The sequence below is a fragment of the Danio rerio genome, chromosome 12, assembly GCF_052040795.2.
Source record: "Danio rerio strain M-AB ecotype USA chromosome 12, GRCz13ab, whole genome shotgun sequence".
NCBI lineage: Eukaryota > Metazoa > Chordata > Actinopteri > Cypriniformes > Danionidae > Danio > Danio rerio.
This window is the reverse complement of record NC_141032.1, coordinates 23,768,980-23,788,463: the sequence shown is the minus strand read 5'-3', so window position 1 is coordinate 23,788,463 and position 19,484 is coordinate 23,768,980. Positions and strand designations below refer to the sequence as shown.

General features: G+C 34.6%; 1 protein-coding gene across 4 annotated transcripts in view; it reads right to left on the bottom strand.

Moving 5' to 3' along the window:
* Positions 1-3,448: 3,448 nt before the first annotated feature.
* ca10a (carbonic anhydrase 10 (inactive)a) overlaps positions 3,449-19,484 on the bottom strand; it is a 252,271-nt gene continuing 236,235 nt past the window's right edge. For all 4 annotated transcript variants that reach the window (XM_087275381.1, NM_001037121.2, XM_087275380.1 and 1 more), the window contains 5 exon segments: positions 19,021-19,116; positions 13,885-13,957; positions 8,889-9,043; positions 6,979-7,153; positions 3,449-4,257 (listed from right to left, as the gene is read on the bottom strand). In XM_087275381.1, coding sequence (XP_087131507.1) covers positions 4,235-4,257; positions 6,979-7,153; positions 8,889-9,043; positions 13,885-13,957; positions 19,021-19,116 — 522 coding nt within the window. In that variant the 3' untranslated portion in view covers positions 3,449-4,234.

Genomic DNA, 19,484 nt, shown 5'->3' with positions numbered 1-19,484 from the left:
TTGGATTTAATCTAAAATATCTTTAAGTTATAGTTCATTTCAAGTTTAATCAATTCTTTGTTCATTTACTCACACTTTACCTGTCTCTAACCTTTGAGTGTCTTTCTTCTGGTAACCATGAAAGTTTCTGCCTTGAAGAAGTCTGGAAACTTGTAACTATTGACTTCTACAGTATTTGTTTCTTCTACGATGGAAGTCAATAGTTACAGATTTTCAGCTTTTTTCTAAATATTTTATTCTGTGTTCAACAGAAGAAATAAACTCAAAGGTTTGGAACGACGTGATGGTACAGAGTAGGATTTTTAAGTGAACTAAAAATGTCAGTTGTATTTTGAAGAATAACAACTGTCTCTGGGTTTGGAACCACATGAAGGCAAAGAGCTTAGAATGACCAAGAGGCGACACTTAATAGAACGTTCCATTGCAACAGCTGCGCCCAGCAACAGCCCCGGATTCTGCCATTTTGGAGTGAAAGTGATCGGCCGTCCATTGGATCTCATTACTGTCGCGATGGCAAGCAGCTGCTTTGTTTTTTATTTATTTATTCAAAAAGCGCATTAAAGTTGAGATACAACCTGAAACGTATTATCAAGAACATCAGCACTTTTAATAGTTTATTTTACAGACTTATAATATGCATGTTGTTCTATTGGAGTTTTCATTCCAAAATGGCCGCCCTCTAGTGGCTGTTTCCTAAATTACACCAGAGCGTCGCCTCTTGGTCATTCTAAGCTCTTTGATGATGGTAAGTAATTAATAACAGAATTTTTATTTTTGGGTGAACTATCCCTTTAGGATGAAAGTTGTTATTAAGTATTCAAATTTATGATGTTAATAGTATTTGTTGAGGTTAGTACTGCAACAACGAATTGATTATATCAATTAAAATTGATTACTTATAGCATTGGCAACAATTTTCATAATCAATTCGTCATGTCACGTGACGTGGAGACATTTGATCATTTTAAAAAAACCTGCCTCTCTCGCCTCATAGACAGAATGGAGCAAAAAAAAAAAAACGAGTGGAGGTAATGTTAGAGGAAAGATACATGGCGAAGGTAGAGAAATCTGTGTGACCCTAGTCATTCAAGATGTAAGAGCATTTCACACTAAATAAACAAAAAAAAATCTGTTAACAGCCAAGTATGCAAAAGTGATCACAGGAGCACCACGGCAATGATTCAGCACCTGGAATGCAAACATGTTGGAGTCTATGAAGAGGAGGAAGGGTGCAAAAGCAGGGTAATCACTACAGAATCCTACTTTTGTTCCATTTTGAAGTGAGAAACGTAATGTCCCTGCGCTGGTGTTTACTTGTTATCCAGCTTGAAAAGCATGACGTGAAAAATTCAAACTGAGCGTTGGCAATTATCACAATTATGCAGTGTTTTTAACCACCCACTGCTTATTTTATGTTTTAGACATGTAAATGCACACACATACTAGTAAAACAATACATTTAGAGTTTGTAAAACACAAGAAAGTCTATGAAAGTCTAACAGTCCTTTCAAATATATCTTGCCGATGTGTATTATTCATTTCAGAAACGCATAGTAAAGTAACAATAAAGTTCAATCTATTCTTCTCCCAACTGGCCAGCCACATGCTTGCATGCATTTTGGGAGTAACTGAGGAAATGATGTGCTGAATCCTGTTTTGCTTTTGTGAATGAGGTATGTGTGCGGCCGCAAATAAACATGCTGATATCCATCTCAAGTTATATAACACAATCAAGATCATTTATACATCTTTTAAACAACAAACACTAACGTATCTGTGTTACATCTGTCATACAGCGATTTTGTGGCTGCGGTGGCTGACAAACATGAAACGTTGACTCAAAAACATTAAAGGTGAACGGTATAAAATAATGATCGCCTAACAAAACATACTCCCGGGGCCTCACCAGTGAAAGAGTGAATAAAAGAAGTAAAGCAGCGCTGCTATAGTTACTTTGCACTTTGCAATGCAAGACTAAAGAATTTTTAGACACTCGCCTTTTTTGGATCATTAATTTTTAAATCTGTTGTCATGTAAAGCTGCACTGCAAAAAAAAAATAAAATACAAATATAAATAAATAAATAAAACCTTTTCTTATTTCTTTCATCTTGTTTCAAGTCCAAATACCTAAAAAATCTTAAATCAAGACTAGGCAAGAACAAATGGATGAGAAAATTAAGTGATGCTTATTACTTCTGTTTGAGATTATATCACATTAAGATTATTTTTCTTACCCCATCGGCAAATAATTTTGCTTGTTTTAAGCAAACAATCATAAAATTTTGAGATGTTTTTTTGAGATGTTGTTTTTTTCAGAAAACAAGACATAATTTCTTATGCTATTTCATGTGTATAGTATGCATCTTGATTTAAGATTTTTTTTAGATATTTGGATTGAAAACAGGAAAAAAATTACTAAGTTAGTTTTTTATTTGATTATTATCATTATTATTTTTATTATTATCATTACAACAGCTCATGGATGTGCAAGGACAACGTTTGTTAGTTCTGTTATTTAATAAAGGGTTATTAATGAATGCTTTTCTTTTTTTTTATCCGATTCATTGATTCATTGAAAAAAATATTCGACATAATAATCGATTATTAAACTAATTGTTAGTTGCACCCCTAGCTGAGGTGTCATTTGACCACAGAACTAAGCACATTCAAGAATCTGGACATCTGTCTTTGCATGGGCTTTTAATAAAAGTCTTACATCATTTCCTCCTGCAGTTGCTGCACTTAAATTCCCTGAGAGCCAGAGACCTTTTCTTTCCTTTATTAATGTATTAGCATTAATATCCTCTCAACATCAGAGTGCCTCCTTTCCAGTTTTCTGATGTGTTTCTAGTGTTTGGCAGGAACAGGTGGTATCACTGAACAGACGCAAGTTTGCCCCTCTAATATGTGCTGTAGGCCGCAGGTGATTACTTTTCAAGAGTAAAACACAGCCGGTATTTATCCATCAAAAAGCTTAATTTGGTTTCAACTGCAGGCCTGGTGGAAAAATGGCCACAGTAACCAGGAGCGCTTGCTGTTGAAACTTTCTGCCTCTTGTTATCTTTTTATTAGCCATCTGTGCACTACCATGATAAAATACTAGAATCACAGGCCGTGTTTTTGCTCACAGCGGGGTTAAAACAGGAGGTATGCTTCATTGATTGAGATATAATTAAACCAAAAGGTGGTGTGGGCGATCAATGAAGCTTTCACTCGCTGACGCCACACAAATCCACAGCAAATCAACACTGCAGTGTTTCTGCAACCATTGTCAGCCTCATTAAACAGATATTTAGTTTGATTTCAGTCAAAAATAGAACAATTCACTTCTAAGCAGCTCTTAAGATGTTCGCACCAAACACAGCGGATGTTTTCCCCCTCTTTTTAAAGTTTTGTACTGCATATTAACATGAGCAGCCAAACACAGAGAAAAATATTTACAAAAAATGAACTTTCCAAACACATTTATTGGGCCGATAACATTAATCAAACACAGTGTATGACCATTGTAAACAATGAAACAGAAAAAAAGGCATCAGCTCTGCTCCAGAAAGTGCGCCAAGCGTAAAATATTCAACTTTTTTTTTTCATTTATTTTCCTTCTGATATTATTATTTTTTTAAATGTTTATTTTATCTTTACATATTCATTTTCAGCATGAATAATTATATTTACAAGGCCAAGACACTTTCTTTTTTTTCTCCACGGACAACATCACGCCGTAGTCTTCTTTATGATGGTTTTTGTCTTGATAATAAATCTGCAAGGCTGCCTCTGCTCCGGTTCTCCACAGCACGAGCCAGAATAAAGATTGAGAATGCAGTTATGTTCAAGGATGTCTCAGTATTGGTAGGGTGCTTCAATGTCCTGTCCCTTTATCCCAAGATTGGTAGCAAGTTGTCCATATGTACAAAGGCTAAAAACATTCAGTTCAATACGTGAAGAGCCTATGAAATACATGTTGTATATATTTTTTTGTTTGCTTTCCCAAAAAAAGGTATCAAAACATTTGTGTAGGTATGTCATTGGTCTTGATTGGATGTATGAAATTGGAACTCTTTGCCAACTGTGCAGAGTTTCTTCTTGCAGTGGTGTTTTTTTTTTTTTTTCTTTACAACATCATGACTTTTTCTGGCAGGACATGTGTCAGTCTTCATTCTGTTTATCCATGAGCTTTTCCTCTTCATTCTTTTCAATGTTGTTAGTGTTCTTGGGTTGGTCTGCATCCTGGCTCTATTTCAGCAGCCATTCGTTCACTTTAAGAGGAAAATAATAGTATTATTATTATAACATTCTTCAACAACTACATTGAGATCACATACTATATACACATACAACAGCTCTTTCTGGTTTCCAAATCTAATTGGCTGATAGCTGTGTGATATTTTGCCAGTATCAGCACTGTTTCTCCCATGTATATCACTCTGCCCACAGTGAGTGTCAGGCAGAGGACTAAACTCAGTATAGCATCTTTTAGGCAGAATTTTTTTGTTTAGATTGCAAATATGCAGTTTATTTAAGGATAGTGGCTATTTGAAAATGGCAATAATTTCTGAGATGGGACTTTTAGTAGGCTGGCAGCCGTTAAGCCTCTCATTGGACACTGAAAGCACTCCTGTGACAGCTACTTATTCAGGACTATGACAGATGTCTGTATGTTAGTATATTGTGAAATTTAGCCTTTTTCTAAAGGCAGTATTTGGTCACAGTCATCAGTTATTCCCCCCAGAACAAATAGATTAGATTACAATATTAAGTTTTATAGCATGATATGCAGTAGTCAACATTTGAAATATATCAAAAACTTGTCCTAAAACTATAATCCCTTTCGAATGATGACTACTGTATGTTATGCTGAATTAAAACTTGGTCGTTATTCTTTGGACTCATTTATATTTTCTTTAGCTTCTTTATATTTTGGTTTGCTGAATATGATGTTTCAAATGACAATAACCTCTCTATATTTTATTTTGTATTGCAGCATTTATGCTACATCCATATTTTGTATGCGATTTTATTAGGGCTGGGCGATATGGCCTTTTTTTTATTCAAATCCACAATTTAAATTGATTATTTTTCCCCACGCAAAAAAAAAAAAAAAAAAAGGCTTTGAGTTGAAGGTTGTTAAGCCAGATGACCCTATCATAATTATAAATAATTATAGGATATAAAAATGCTAAAGAAAAAAAGCTGTCATTTAAATATCAAATAAAGCTGTATACATACATACATACATACATACCTGTACATACACACACACACACACACACACACATATTTGTATATATATATACACATACATACATACATATATATATATATATATATATATATATATATATATAAATATATATATATATATATATATATATATATATATATATATATATATATATATATATATATATATATATATATATATATTTCACACTGCTATTCTTGACTGTTTGACTGTTCTTGTGACTGAATAGTAGGTTAGTGTACGCTGCGTTCAGAGGATTTTAAATAGTTTCACATTTCAAATACTTAATAAATGGCTACAGATGAACCTTCAGATGATAGTTTAGTGTCAAATTATTATGCCATTAAATGAACAGGACAATATGCATCTAGAGGGGATAATTCTGCGTGGAAAAAAAAAATCACCTAGATGTACATTATCCCTCACTTAATATTATGTAAAATGAAGTAAAATGCAAGTTATGCACTAGGAAAACATATTGCTCAGCCCTGAGAACAAGCAAACATCACTGCTCAGGACTAGAGGTGCATGTGTCTGTATCAGCAAACACACATCTTTAATGTAAAATTTGAAGAGAATAGTTAAATTCATTTATTTTGTCTTTCATAATGTGTACATCTGTGGTTCAGTACGAAATAAAAAACTAAATTATAATGCCCTACTTTTTTTTCTTCCAGTACAGGCTGATGTTCTTGTAAGCCTTGGTTCATTTTCATTGTGCAGTTTCCCAGAATTACAATTTTCGCTCGCACTCTGCATATCACCACCTCAAGCTAAAATTTAACATTCAATTAGCCTGCAGACACCTCACTATGCCTGCTACAAAAGCACACGTCTCCCTGGTTAAGATACATGACCTCAGATGCGTATCCAACGCTAATTAAATACCTCTCTCCGTTTCTTCTCCTCCAAGATATTTACTGTACATCCTTTAACCACTCAACTGCAATAAAAGGAAGGAATCTTTTTGTATCGCCTACCAGTGTGGCAAATGTAACCTCTCAAACTAGTGCCACACTACTCATTTCACAACTATATAAGGAAATTCATGCAGTAAAAGCAAGCTCAATAAAGTAGACTTTCCTCGGTGCTTACGATGCTTTACTGCTGAAACCATTTGCAACAATATCTCAGGCATTCTGGTTAAAGCACAAACACATTATAAAACGCCCATGGCTGTCTGAGCTTTATTGGAATTCCTAGGACTCTTGGTCAATAAATGATGCATGGTCAAGAGGAGATTACTTGTAAATATTAACAAAATAAAAGCGAGTTTAAGGAATTTAGTGAAAATATTTGCTCAAATGGTGCTGAATAATTCATTACACTTATCTAGTATGAGTGTTTGAGTGATGTAAAACAATAAAACACGCATCACATTAGCTTATCTAAAACAGAAATACAGTTGCCTGCTTATGTTCATGGATCCTCTTACAAATTTTATGAAGTGTTGCAATAAGATCTTTTAAATAAATAAATGAGCATATATAAAAAAAAAATAACACCTTTAAAAAAAAGTTGTATCTGATGCACTATTTCAAGTCATCTGAAAACTAAACCAAGTTCTCCTAAAGTTTTCAGCAAACCTGTTCATAATGATCAACAGTGTTATTCTGCCTTGGAGTTGGTGTTGTTGAGGGAAGTCAATGATGAAAGCTGTACACACACTTGGCTCTGTCATAGTCTGCTTTAGTCTCTAATTCAAAGCAGGCTGAGAGATCACAGCTTCACTGACCTCGGTACTGCAGCTTCTGTGCCCTGTTGTTGGGGCAGTCCTTGCCCTGCATGCTGAAGTTGATGTTGGTGCGAATGCAGCGGTTGTTCAGAGGCTGCACTGGGCGAACATTGTCGCTCATGCTGAGGAATATCTGCGAGGGCTGATTTTGACTTAGCAGTCGCATGGAGTGCATCTGTAAGGACAAGCAGAGGTTTTATATTGACTCTCTCTTGGCAGGTCAGGCAATTATCGCACAGTCAATCCAATCCTAACAGACCCGCATCAAAGAGTGTCTAGAGAGCTACGTGAGTGTGTCATTCAAGAACAGATTATATTACATATGATCAAAACAGTGTCAAAAGTGACAAGTTCTGCCTTTAAGAAGCCTGGCGTTAGCCCAATCCATAAAAATAGATTTTTAGATCAAGTAAATAACTCTAAAAGGTTGACTTGATTTGATGTTCTGAAATTCTTTCAGTAACTCATCTAATGGATCTTGCTGCAGCTTTTTTGTTTGTTTGTTTGTTTGAATAAGGTACACTGAAAAAAAAATGTGTTGTGTTTTTTAGTCTCATTCTACCTCTTACCAGCATATGGTTGTATTGTGTGACTGTTTGCCAGTTTTTAACTGGAGTTTTTGTTGAATGGCCTGTTTCCACTGAGCAGTTTGGTTTGGTATGCTTTTCTTGTCCTTGTTACTGTCAAAGGGCACCAAAAAGTGAACCAAACTGTACCCCTTTACAAAGGGTCCCTAGCTCAACAGAATGGTATCAAAACGGGTCAAGCTACACTCGCAGCTGAATGCTATTGGTTTACAGAGAATTGTTATCATTGCATGCAACAAGCCAGAAGAATGAAAGGAAGGGACGCCCCATTTTTAAATACACAGCCAAGATATTACATTGTAATAATGCATACAGTAATGAGCCATGCTTGACCCGAGCTCAAACAAACCTTGTCATCGTCTTGTGATAAACAACCACATGCTAAGAAGAACAGAATCTGTCCCATGTCCTATTGTTTATGAGGTTGTCATAAGAAGAAATGGTTTTACTTTTTCTTTTCACCATTCATATGCGTGTGCTTCGCTGCTCATCTATATTGCGCTTGATTATAGAAATGTGGCTTCTCACATTCTTTCAGAAATAAACAAACACGAGAGTGAAGCACAAAAAAACAAACGATTCTTCCAGCAATCCAAGACAGGAATAAACTTCAACTTTTAATTATTACCATCACTTTTTGGATTATTATGAACTCAGAATGACGAAATTACTTTCTAACAAGACGTTACATGTGCTGGTGAAGGATAAAGATACAGAAGAGAGGTTTGCACTGACTGTATACATTCCGTATAGTTTTTTTAAATAAGGCTTAAATGTACGTTTTGGGTAATTTTATTGTGATTAGTTGCATTTTTAAGACTGTAAATGTCTGTATGTGTTCATATGATTTATTTTTTTGATAGAATTTACTGTAGGCTTTTTCACATTATCATTGATCTGCGGCTATAATTAACCCTGTTCATAGAAAGGTTAGTAATTAACATTTATACATAAATGTAAATCATCTGTTTAGTTTGAAGTGCTTTCCATAAATGTGATTTACCCATACAGCTTTATTTTTTTTACTTTTGTTTGAGCGAGAATGATGTCAACTGCAGCATTCTGTCTTTTACCAGGCCTACCAAAAGGGTATCATTTGGCAGTGGAGACACAAGTCTGATAAAGGTGACCCATACTGAACCGAACCATAGCACTCAGTGGAAAAAAGGCATAATGTGATCTGGTAGTTGTTACTCTTTTGTTTCTTTCAGTGTGACATTTTGTTATTTCCCGAGATTTGGATGTTAGTATACTTAACTTTGTGAACAAATATAGCCATAAAATTCTCAGCAAACCTATTTTTGACAGCGTACGGTGATTTACCTGCATTTTTGTGACGTAGATTGGCTTGTTCATCAGAATCCACGTTGCGGTCTCGTAGCATGGTGGGATTGTCATAGACCCTTCGTAAGTGATAAAACTTGCTGTCTCTGGATACACCTCCTCAATGTTTAGCCCCGAGAGAAGGTATGCATCATCTATAGAAAAAGAGCAAAAGCATGTCAACAAAATGTTGTTGCTTATCAGTAAAAAGTAATCTAGAGAGCCAATTCACAAATATATGTGTACTTTCCAGCCAAGTATTCACCCAGATTCAAATTCAATAACAAACAAAAAATGACTTAAAAAATGTGGAAATGACAATAGCAAAAGAGAAAGCAACAACAAAAAGTGTTGTATCTGTGCTCTGAACAGTTATTTTCAGTATTTATGTTTTGCCTTTGATTTGTTGTCAGACAGTGACAGCGCATGTTATTTTGACTTCACAATAGCAGGCTGACATGAGATAATGTGCCACTGAATTTATGAAGAACAGCAATATTGAACCCACCTTGCATTGACAACAGACAAGTAATAGGTTCCGACTCGCGTCAGCCAGAGGAAATAGTTCGTTATTCTCTCTCTATCCCATTGATTACCACTCTATCTCCCTGCATGTTTGCAATTCCACCAGCGTCATTGCGCAGAACTTTGATAGCTTTGGTGGCATAAATAATTCCTTTTGGCCGCCGAGGAGGAGGATGTGTTTGAAAAATACATGCGCTGGCTCCACTGCCGGTGAACACGAAGGCTGGTAGTAGTGCATTTGCAAAGACTGAACTGGGAACGGAGCGGGAGGCCAGAGGAGCAGGGTGGGGAGGCTCTGACAGCTGTCAAAACCCACACTCCTCTTGCCTCCCTCTGCAAGTGCTGTTGAGTCCTCCCTGAGCTCAGCCAGCCTGTGTTCACGCACCAGCCACCAGGGGTCAGAACACTATCTATTCATCCACTCACTCCCACCCCTATTAATTCAATTATGAAGGCCTTTTTTCAAAAGTCCCTCTGGTGAGTTTAAAGGATAATGCCACGGAACATTTCCTCTAGACTGCATGTGAGTGGTGGCCATGAAATACTCCCAAACTAAGAATCGGTTTGAATTTAATAGGCCTGAATACAATTACTTCTCAACATCTTTGGTTTTTACTTACTCAAGTCCTGTGCATACAAGTTGCTGCTGTCAATTAATAATTAGGAAGAAGTTGTAGTATGAATTCTAATTCAGAGGATAATCAACAGAAGTAGTTATGAAAGTTAACAACACTGTTTCTTTTGACAAAGAGCCAATTTTGGATAATTACACAAATATGCTCAGACAAGAGGAACACTTGTGGGCTTGTGTGGGATTTGAATCTATGACCTCGCTTTAGTTTCTACAGATTGTGTCCGGAAAATAACTTATTGTTAATTTGACGAGCAAGTACAACATTTATTTTATTTCAGAACAATAATAACATTAGAATAATGATATTGCCTTTCAGCATCTTATCTGAGATACTGAATTAAGATATTTTCATGTGGAAAGCAGTTTCCGAGCAGACATTTCCATAGTAACAATCAACACATTCACATTTGTGAAAAAAAAAACAAAACACAAACAGAAATGTTTCTTGTTAATTTGTTTTACACAAACATATCAGTATTTTACACACAGCATAAATGTTTTTATTTTATCCTAGCAAGCTGACTTGCTAGGATAAAATAAAACACATCATCATCAGATTTTTTAAAGTACATACAACCAAATTCCTTTTTATTTAAAATCTTTTTGTGCCTCCAGTATGAATTCAGTAATTGGTTTTGGTTTTTTATCTTTTATTGAAAGTCAACTAGACCCTTTACACTAGGAGACCACATTTTTCTAATGCAGATGAACCTCATCTGTAAGCTTTCACACACATCTGTTAAAAATCACACCCACTCAAAATGGTTGTGTGACATTTACAATAAAACATTAAATATGGAATTTATAATAGTCAATATCATTGTCATTTGCAGAAATATGACCTGGATTACATAAATATTTAGGTCTAGTTCTCATCGGAGATACAGTGTGGTTCTCCCACGGTTCATGACAGCCATCCTGTCATATTCATGTATAAATGTTCACAATTTTAATAATGTTTAATATTATTATTATTATTTTTTAAATTAAACATGTACTTATATTTTAAATAAATGGTAATTGCATATATTATCTCAGATTTTTATGTGTGGTAATGTGTGATCAGCTGATGCTTTCACATTTGTCTTGCCTGGCTCATAGCAGAGTATGTTTGGACTTTAAAAAGGTTTTCAGAGTGCCAACATGTAAAAATTCAAATGAATGACTTTTTTTTTTTTTAAGTTGTGCAGAAATTTGATAAACCTCTCTACTTGTAGTTACTGTATGTGTGTCAGAAAAGAGAATGATTCAATGCACACATACACTGTCTGACTAACTAGTATCTGATACATAGAGCATTCATTTTAGTGATTTAATGTGATATGAACATTCATGTGAACTGCACACCAGACAAAACCTTTCGGCTCAACTCCAGTGCAACTGCAACTTTGTCCATGCACACACACCAACTTTATTTTACATCTTCCTCCAAACCACAAGAATGGCAAAGTTGCAAGATCATATGTCCCATCACAATGACATTGCTGTACCTTGTAAGTCCTAGTTTATCATGCAATAACTTGCCTGTGTTATTTTTTTATTTTATTTATTTATTTTTTTAAGTTATGAATAATCCACACTTTCTATCTTTAGTAATGGTGTTGTTCTGACTCTGTTTCTTTTCTAGCCCTCATTGTTTAAATACAGACCATTTCAGATTTAATGGTATGTGCCTGACACGTCATATCTATAAACAGAGACAAGCAGCTCCAGCAATTCCAGCAGTTTCATTTATTAACTGCTACTGTGTCCTAAGTTACAAACTGCAGCTTTAAAGTTTGAGATTAAGTTATTGGTGTGGCTAAAGAATCCGGGTGCATCAAACTGCAATGCCTATTGCGACATAAAAAACACTTGAAAACATACTTTTATTGCTTGTTGCCTTGCCTGAGTAGGACACAACAGATGAGTATTAAAGTATGTTCTCATTTGTAAAGACAGCAAGCACAAGGTCATTTTTGATGAATCTTACTTAAATGGTTAAAGTTTCTTTTCAACGATAACAAAAATATTTCTGAAACTTTTTAAATAATATAAATTATTTAAACAAAAGAATACAGCATTAAATTAATCAACTGGACAACTTTACCTTTTTTCCCACTAGCATTCTGTACATAGCAATAATATATGAGGCTATTATTTATCAAAATAACGAGCCAGGCTTTTTATTTGACCCGTTTGTGCTTTATTTCCACTTGAATGCAGATAGGTTTCATATACTGTATGCATTTTTCTTAACTCAGTGCGTATATGCGTGTGAGCATATGTCCTGATGGGCAAAGCCAATAGATAAATGTAGTTTTGATGAGTTACTGGTCTATCCAAAACACATCTAGAATCTTTTAAGTCTATAAAAGCCATTATCTTACTGACCCATTAATGCTAGCCTGTGCAGTTGTGTAACTCTTCTTTTTACCTTACCAGTTACGGCTACTCTAGCAAAGTATAGTTTCAACTTCTAGTAGTTTCCCAACATTTGTTTTTAACCAATCTTGCTTCCTTGTGCTCCTCATGTAACGTCGTCATCAACAGCCAAAATTCAGTTCCAATACTCGAGACTGCAAGGACAAAGGATGTGTGAAATAACCCATATGTGTTCTTTAACAAGGATGCAAAGAATACAGACCTGTGAGGGCAGTCTTTTTTATATTAAATATTATTTACAGTTGAGAGATATAAGTTGATTATCTCAGGAGTTTCCCCTAAATGTAAGAGTAAACATCTTAATAAACACATAAAAAAGGTGTTTATTTACTGAAATTTAATTACAGTGTCTTTGTAAAGCTTTTGCACATGTTGACTATGTAATTTATAAGGGGAAGAAACTACAAATTGTTGTATGAATGTTGTAATGTTTAAATTGTTTTCGGTTAAAATGTGTGAAGATCATTTGACCATCAGGAAAAACGCAGCATGTCATTCTTACAGTATGTGTTATTGCTGCCTTCTCATTTCATTCTCCCAAAGTAACTTGTCATGATCGATCTCTACAAGAATGCGAGATCATCCTCTATGTTGAGAAACAGCCTTTAGTAAGAGCTTGATTAGCTGGTTCAGGTTGGAGCTAAACTCCACAGTTCCTGGCACCCCTGGTCTATGTATTTCTCTTTCTTGAGACCCAGTACTCATTCAGGACATGTGCTAAAACTTCACTTACTGTACACCTAAAACACAGATCATCGTAAAAAAGGTGTCAATGCCTGGCAAGCGTTGTCTCTTAATTGACAAGGTGATGTAAATGCTGGGGAAAGAGTTAAGCAGCAGTCTGAAGCAACATTTAATACTGAAACCTGGAGTAATGTTGCTAAAAACTGAAAAAGAAAACGAACATCTCTTGAGCGATAATACAAGTAATATATTTTTTTAAATTTCTGTATTTTCAATCAAATTAAATAAATAAGCATACAACATTTAATAGATAAACATCTGAATAGTGGTGTATTTATGTGATGTACATTTATTTAACATCTAATATTGTGCCTGGATACATTGCGTTGAAATTTCTTCCCTATGTGATATTCTGTATGTAGTTACAGAGTCTGTGGTTTTAGACTCTGTATATCCATGAATGCATAACATGATTCTGTCATTTATTCTCTCCCCACCGCAAGATGTCATGATAAACATACACAGATGCAAAATCTCCAGCTCTCCTCACCGACAGCTAGTCTCAGATGTTTACATAACTCTTACAGCCGATGAAGATACACCTGATATTCACTGCATGGTATGAGCAGACACATCTGATTCCACCATCAAATGCCAGTCCTATCGATCACATTTGGAAGCTAAATCAGTTTTCATGTCAAACGATAACAATGTAATGCTTCCACTTACTCTTGTATGTTATTCTTGTGATAGTGTCTCTGTTCAACATCCGATTGAGAAATGAATTCGAAGTCTCAGATATCTGAAACAGAACAGGTGTTAAGGGGACAAAGGACAGAATGATAGACAGGAGAGGGAAACAGGTGAGGGTCGGGGAAAGAAAAGAGAAGCATATTATAAGTGACAACTTCATTTGAAATGGAAAACAACATAAAATATCCCAGGAGAAAGGAATGTCCCATTCATTCAGTTTAAAATGTGAAAAACTAAGGTCCTAACATCACGTCTCTTGAAGTGTACTCAATCCATTAAGACGCCGAAATGGTTTTTAGTGCACTGAAATGCATCAGGATGAACCCAGCAGTGTTCTGTAATTAAATGACACCTGATAGAATCACTCAGGACACACTGCCGTGTTTTCCATGCAAACTACATAGTTTTACAGAAACTCCTACTGCTTTTAGCAAGTAGTACAAGAGCATTAATGAAGACAGCGAGAAACCGTTATCGTGCTTTTCTCTGACTGCACTTTACTTGCTAATTTGAAACTCTTTCAGTCTGAACGATTAAAGACATGTACTTTGTGACTACAACACCAATCACTTCTCTCCTGACCTACTCATTGAGTGAACAGTAACGGCTGAGGCTTAAAAGTCTTAGTCGCATCATTTCGAGACTTTGTGATATTAACTGGGGCTTCAGTTAGGCATTATCTATTCCAGGAATTAATTAGAGCTGACTACATAGAGCGTGAATAAAGAATACCCTATACCATCTCTCACAATAAATGTTTTTTTCCTTAAGAATACTGCCTTTCCCAACAGTTTTGCCATCTAAATAATTCACTGTCAACAAAACAAACAAAATGGCTGGCTTCTATTCAGCCACTTCTATCTCTCTTTACTTCCAAAAATGTTTATTTTCAGGACAATTTTTTGCATTCAAAGTATTTAGTTTGGAAAGGGAGTCCCTACTGGAGGTGTGATGCCATAAAGAACACTGCATGTGGTACCTCAGAAAATGGCTTTGAGAATGACTCATGTCACAGAGAAAACAAGAGTACTGTTCTCAGATTATTGACATGGAGGGCAATGTTTCTGAATAGCATCAAACACATCTTGTATGTTAGTGAGAAAAAAGACAAAGAAAACTCTAAAATAAACACTGAAACAATAAACATTCTTTTAAAATGCATTTCTTCTTTTGTCCAGAATACCATGTTTAGAGGTATTCTAGCAATTATTTATTAAAACTTCAATCTTTTTTTTTATCTCATAAACAATTATTCATTATTTTACATGAACATTGCAGTTACCAACTTTAGAAAAGCTGTGGTATATTCGCACAAATATTAAAGGATCATTCCACTTTTACTTTTTTTTTTTTTAATTTAATTTTCCCCTGCATTTAAACAGTTGTGTTTTACCATTTTTAAACTTTGTCCTTGTTATAGGATAGTCAGGGTGTCCGTAAGGTCTTAAAAAGTCTTACATTTAAAATCTAAAATTTTAGGCCTTAAAAAGTCTTAAATTTACAGCAAGAATGTCTTGTAGGTCTTAAATCGTTTTAAACAGGTTTTAATTTTCTCATGTCCATATAAATTGATTAAAATTTAGTTTATTATAAAAAAAAACATTGTTTAAAGAAAATCTATGTTATAAAATTATTTGTTTTGACACATTATTTAAAATGTTATCAGTGGCTAGTTTCCACAGTATGGTAAACAAACCTTGTTGCCATCTTGATGAGCAGCCATAAAGCCAAGAAAAAAAAGCAGAATCTACCCTGTGTCCCATAGTTGTTTACAAGGCATTCTAAACCGCAAGCGGTTTCACATTCTCGCGTGAGCTCACTACACGTCTATAATTGAATTAATGAACATCTTGAGCTAATGATAATATATTGTGCATGATTATTCAAGTGCTTCTGCCTTCCTTTCAGAAACAAACAAATGTGAGAGTGAAGAGTTAAAAACAAACAGAGAAGTCCGAAAATGCCAAGGAGCAAATTATTCTTTTGGCGAACTAAAACATGAACAAACTGCCATGTTTAACTATTAGCATCACCTTTTGGACTATAATAAACTTGGCATGATGGAATTACTTTCTAACAAGAGGTTACAAGTGCTGCTAAAGATTAAATATACAAATAAGAGGTTTGCACTGACTGTAGGCTATGTTGTTTGTTGTTTTTGAAGACAAATAAGGACTAAATGTATGTTATGTGTAGTTTTTACTATGTGTAGGATACTAATGAACAGTTATAGACAAGCATTTATGTGAATAAAGCATCTGATATGTGAGAAGTGCTTCTCATATGGTCTTTGAACAACCCGTACAGCTTTACTTTGAAATTTCCTGGTGGAGAATGACGTCGACTAAAACTTTCTTACCCTTTTGCCAGTGGAAACACAAGTCTGATAAAGGTGACCCGTACTGTACTGTAACACTCAGTGAAAACGGGCCTTAAGAAATATCTTTTTTTTTTTTTGATAGGGCAACTAAAAGTTTAGGGCAAGTTTTCCGCTGGCCCAACAAGGAATGCATTTCTGAAAACCATCTTTTGCTATTTAATGTCACAAGTTTCATTGTTACAAACATAGTTTGTTGATTTGCTGTTTCCCAAATCCATCATTCCAACGAACAATCACAAACTGCATCGCAAACTTGTATGGAGCTATAGATAGAACCATAGTTATTGGCTGTGTTCTATTCCCAGTTATCCCCCCTATGCATTTAGAACATTCTGACATTTAAACTTGGAATAATTGTTTTTAAAAAGCATTAAAGTAGCCTTTCTTTAGTGTAATTTGCTTTGAAAGTATTTTTACAGTTCAGTTTTAGCGATCTTCAAGTTTACAATTGCGCTCACTTCGTAGTGTACTTTTAAAACACTCATTTAATTTTAAACACAGCCGTGGCTCATGACAGAAGCTATAGGTGACCTATTATTTAAAAGCAGAATTTATCTTGCGTCTCCAAAGCATGTGAACACAAAAATCATAGCATACGTTAATGCTTTTAATTTATAGTAGGTTATTTATTAAGTATCTGAAATGTATATGAGATGGGCCTGTTTGTTAGAACATTTCTGCAGTGATTTACATCTCAAATTGTAACAGTGGATTTAAAAAATAAATAAATAAACAATATCCTGCTAATTATTATTTTTATTACTACTACTAATAATAATAATAATAATCATCATCATCATCATCATCATTAATATTATTAATATTTTATTAAATTAGATTTTTTTTCATTACCTAGTAAATGATAATTATAAAATTAATTTTTTTTATAAATAGCCTCATTATTTATTTATTTATATGATTTATATATGAGATTAGAATACGTTTTAGCTTTTGTGAGTGATGTTTTGTTTTAGAATAGAATATGTAATGTCCTCAATAATATTCGTAAAGGAAACATTGGCCCTGTGTGTGCCATTTACCTATATTTCAATTAATATGAAGAACGAGTGCATGTTTTCACCAAAACTAATATTGGATATTTGTTAAATGCCTGTGTGTGTAAAACTTTACGATGCACAAAAAAATTATGGGGTTCCTCTCTAATAAAGTTGTTACCACCCCGTTTAGAGCATAAATCTCGTTATAACTAGCATGGTTTAAAAGATGGATCTGCGACAGAGAAACTAGAAGTTTTTGGAAACTTCGTCACTACATCGTTCTTTTCTCAAATGATGCATCTTACTATGATAGTTCAGATGCGAGTTATGTCGTTGTTTGGGAAACGCTCTCCAGGTCATTAGAAAAAAAAAATCGGTCACACTTTACAATAAGGTTCATTAGTTAATGTTAATTAATGCATTTACTAAGATGAACAAACAATGAACAATACATTTACTACTGTATTTGTTCATCTTAGTTAACGTTAGTTAATAAAAATACAGTAGTTCATTGTTGGTTCATGTTAACTCACGGTGCATTAACTAAAGTTAACAAGCATGGACTTAAATGTTAATAATGCATTAGTAAATGTTCAATTAGGATTAATAAATGCTGTCCATGTGTTGTTTATGATTAGTTCATGTTAGTAAATGCATTAACTAATGAACCTTATTGTAAAGTGTTACCAAAAAATCCTTAGCATTTATCCCTGTTTAAGTTTGAAATTCCATTCATATTGCTCTTAAAGTCTTAAATTTGACTTTTGAAACCTGCTGAAACCCTGATAGTAGATTGTTGACAGGATTGGCAAAGGGTTGCACAATAGTGCTACTGTAAGTGTCGATGCACTAACTGCAAGGCTATTGGCACTGACAGGTTTTATCCCTTTTTTAATCTATTCAGCCCATCTCCAGGTCGGGAGGTGCACTTTTAGCTTAGCATTGAACATTGAACTCACTTTTCTAATTTTAAGTCTGTACTATTAGTAATATGGTTATTATACATTTTTTTCTTCAAAGATCTGATAGTATATTTAAATGTGTTCTCTAATCATTCTATTTTCATGTCAAAAGATATATTTAATGGGTTCAGTGAGCATGAGTTAGTCTCCTTCCATATGGACAGACAGCAGTGGTGACTGGATCAGGCTGATGTCCAGGGCAAAGAGGACTAAACCTGCCAATGACACTGGATGGGTTAATTATCTTAGCTTGAACTCTTATCCTGAGGGAAAACAGGAGGTAATAGTGCCTCTGCAGATGGTCTACTCACAGTCCTCTAATAAAGCAGGGGAAAGTTATTTTATAACCTTGTCCTTCCAGCGTGACCGGGAGATGCACACTTAGTTTGCCTGTTGTCTGGTAATTGCATGGCTAATTGTTTCAGAGTGTCTTCCTCTTTCACCTAGCCACATTAAATGTGCCAATTCAAATCAAGCAACAAATTGAAATATAAATGATGCTCAGTTTTCTATTCATAAAGGAATGTATGTATATATAGCAACACAGCTGTTTTTTAATGATGATAGTAATAATGAACAATGTTTTTTAAACACTTACATTTCTTAAAATTCACAATCTATGTAATGTTTTTTTTTTTTTTTTTATAAACATCCGTCAGTTGGTTGGAGAGAAAGCAGATATTTAGAATTTGTCAATTAAAAACATCAGGCTATGTATTCACAATATGGTGCAGTGGATTGTATGGAAATTAAGTGTTTAATCATTACTCACCTTCATAAATATAGACACTATCACCAAGCCATTTGGACTCTTAGCAGCTTCTGTGTAGTTTGTGTACAGTTCATGGTTGTAATGTATAAGTTGCACCTGTGTGAATAAAGAAGAAATATCATTAATGATTTCACTCTTATTTCACTAATTTTTCATTGAAAAATGGGATTATTACATACGACAGCAGTCAAGAAAAATGTATTCTAATTCTAATAAAATACTATATAAATGAATGTCATTATTTTTGTTGTAGTACTTGCATATGCCTATAGACCAGAGATGCCCAAAGTAGGGTCCCCAGGCCAAAGTTAGCCCATTGTAACTTTTGATTTGGCCCACCATCCCATCTGAGAGGGGAGTAAGAATGATAAAGATGGTTGGGGCGAATGCCTTTAACACAGAGATCATCATTTCTAATTTGGCTTAACCTTTTTTGTTTGTTTTATTGCTGAGAAACAAAAAAA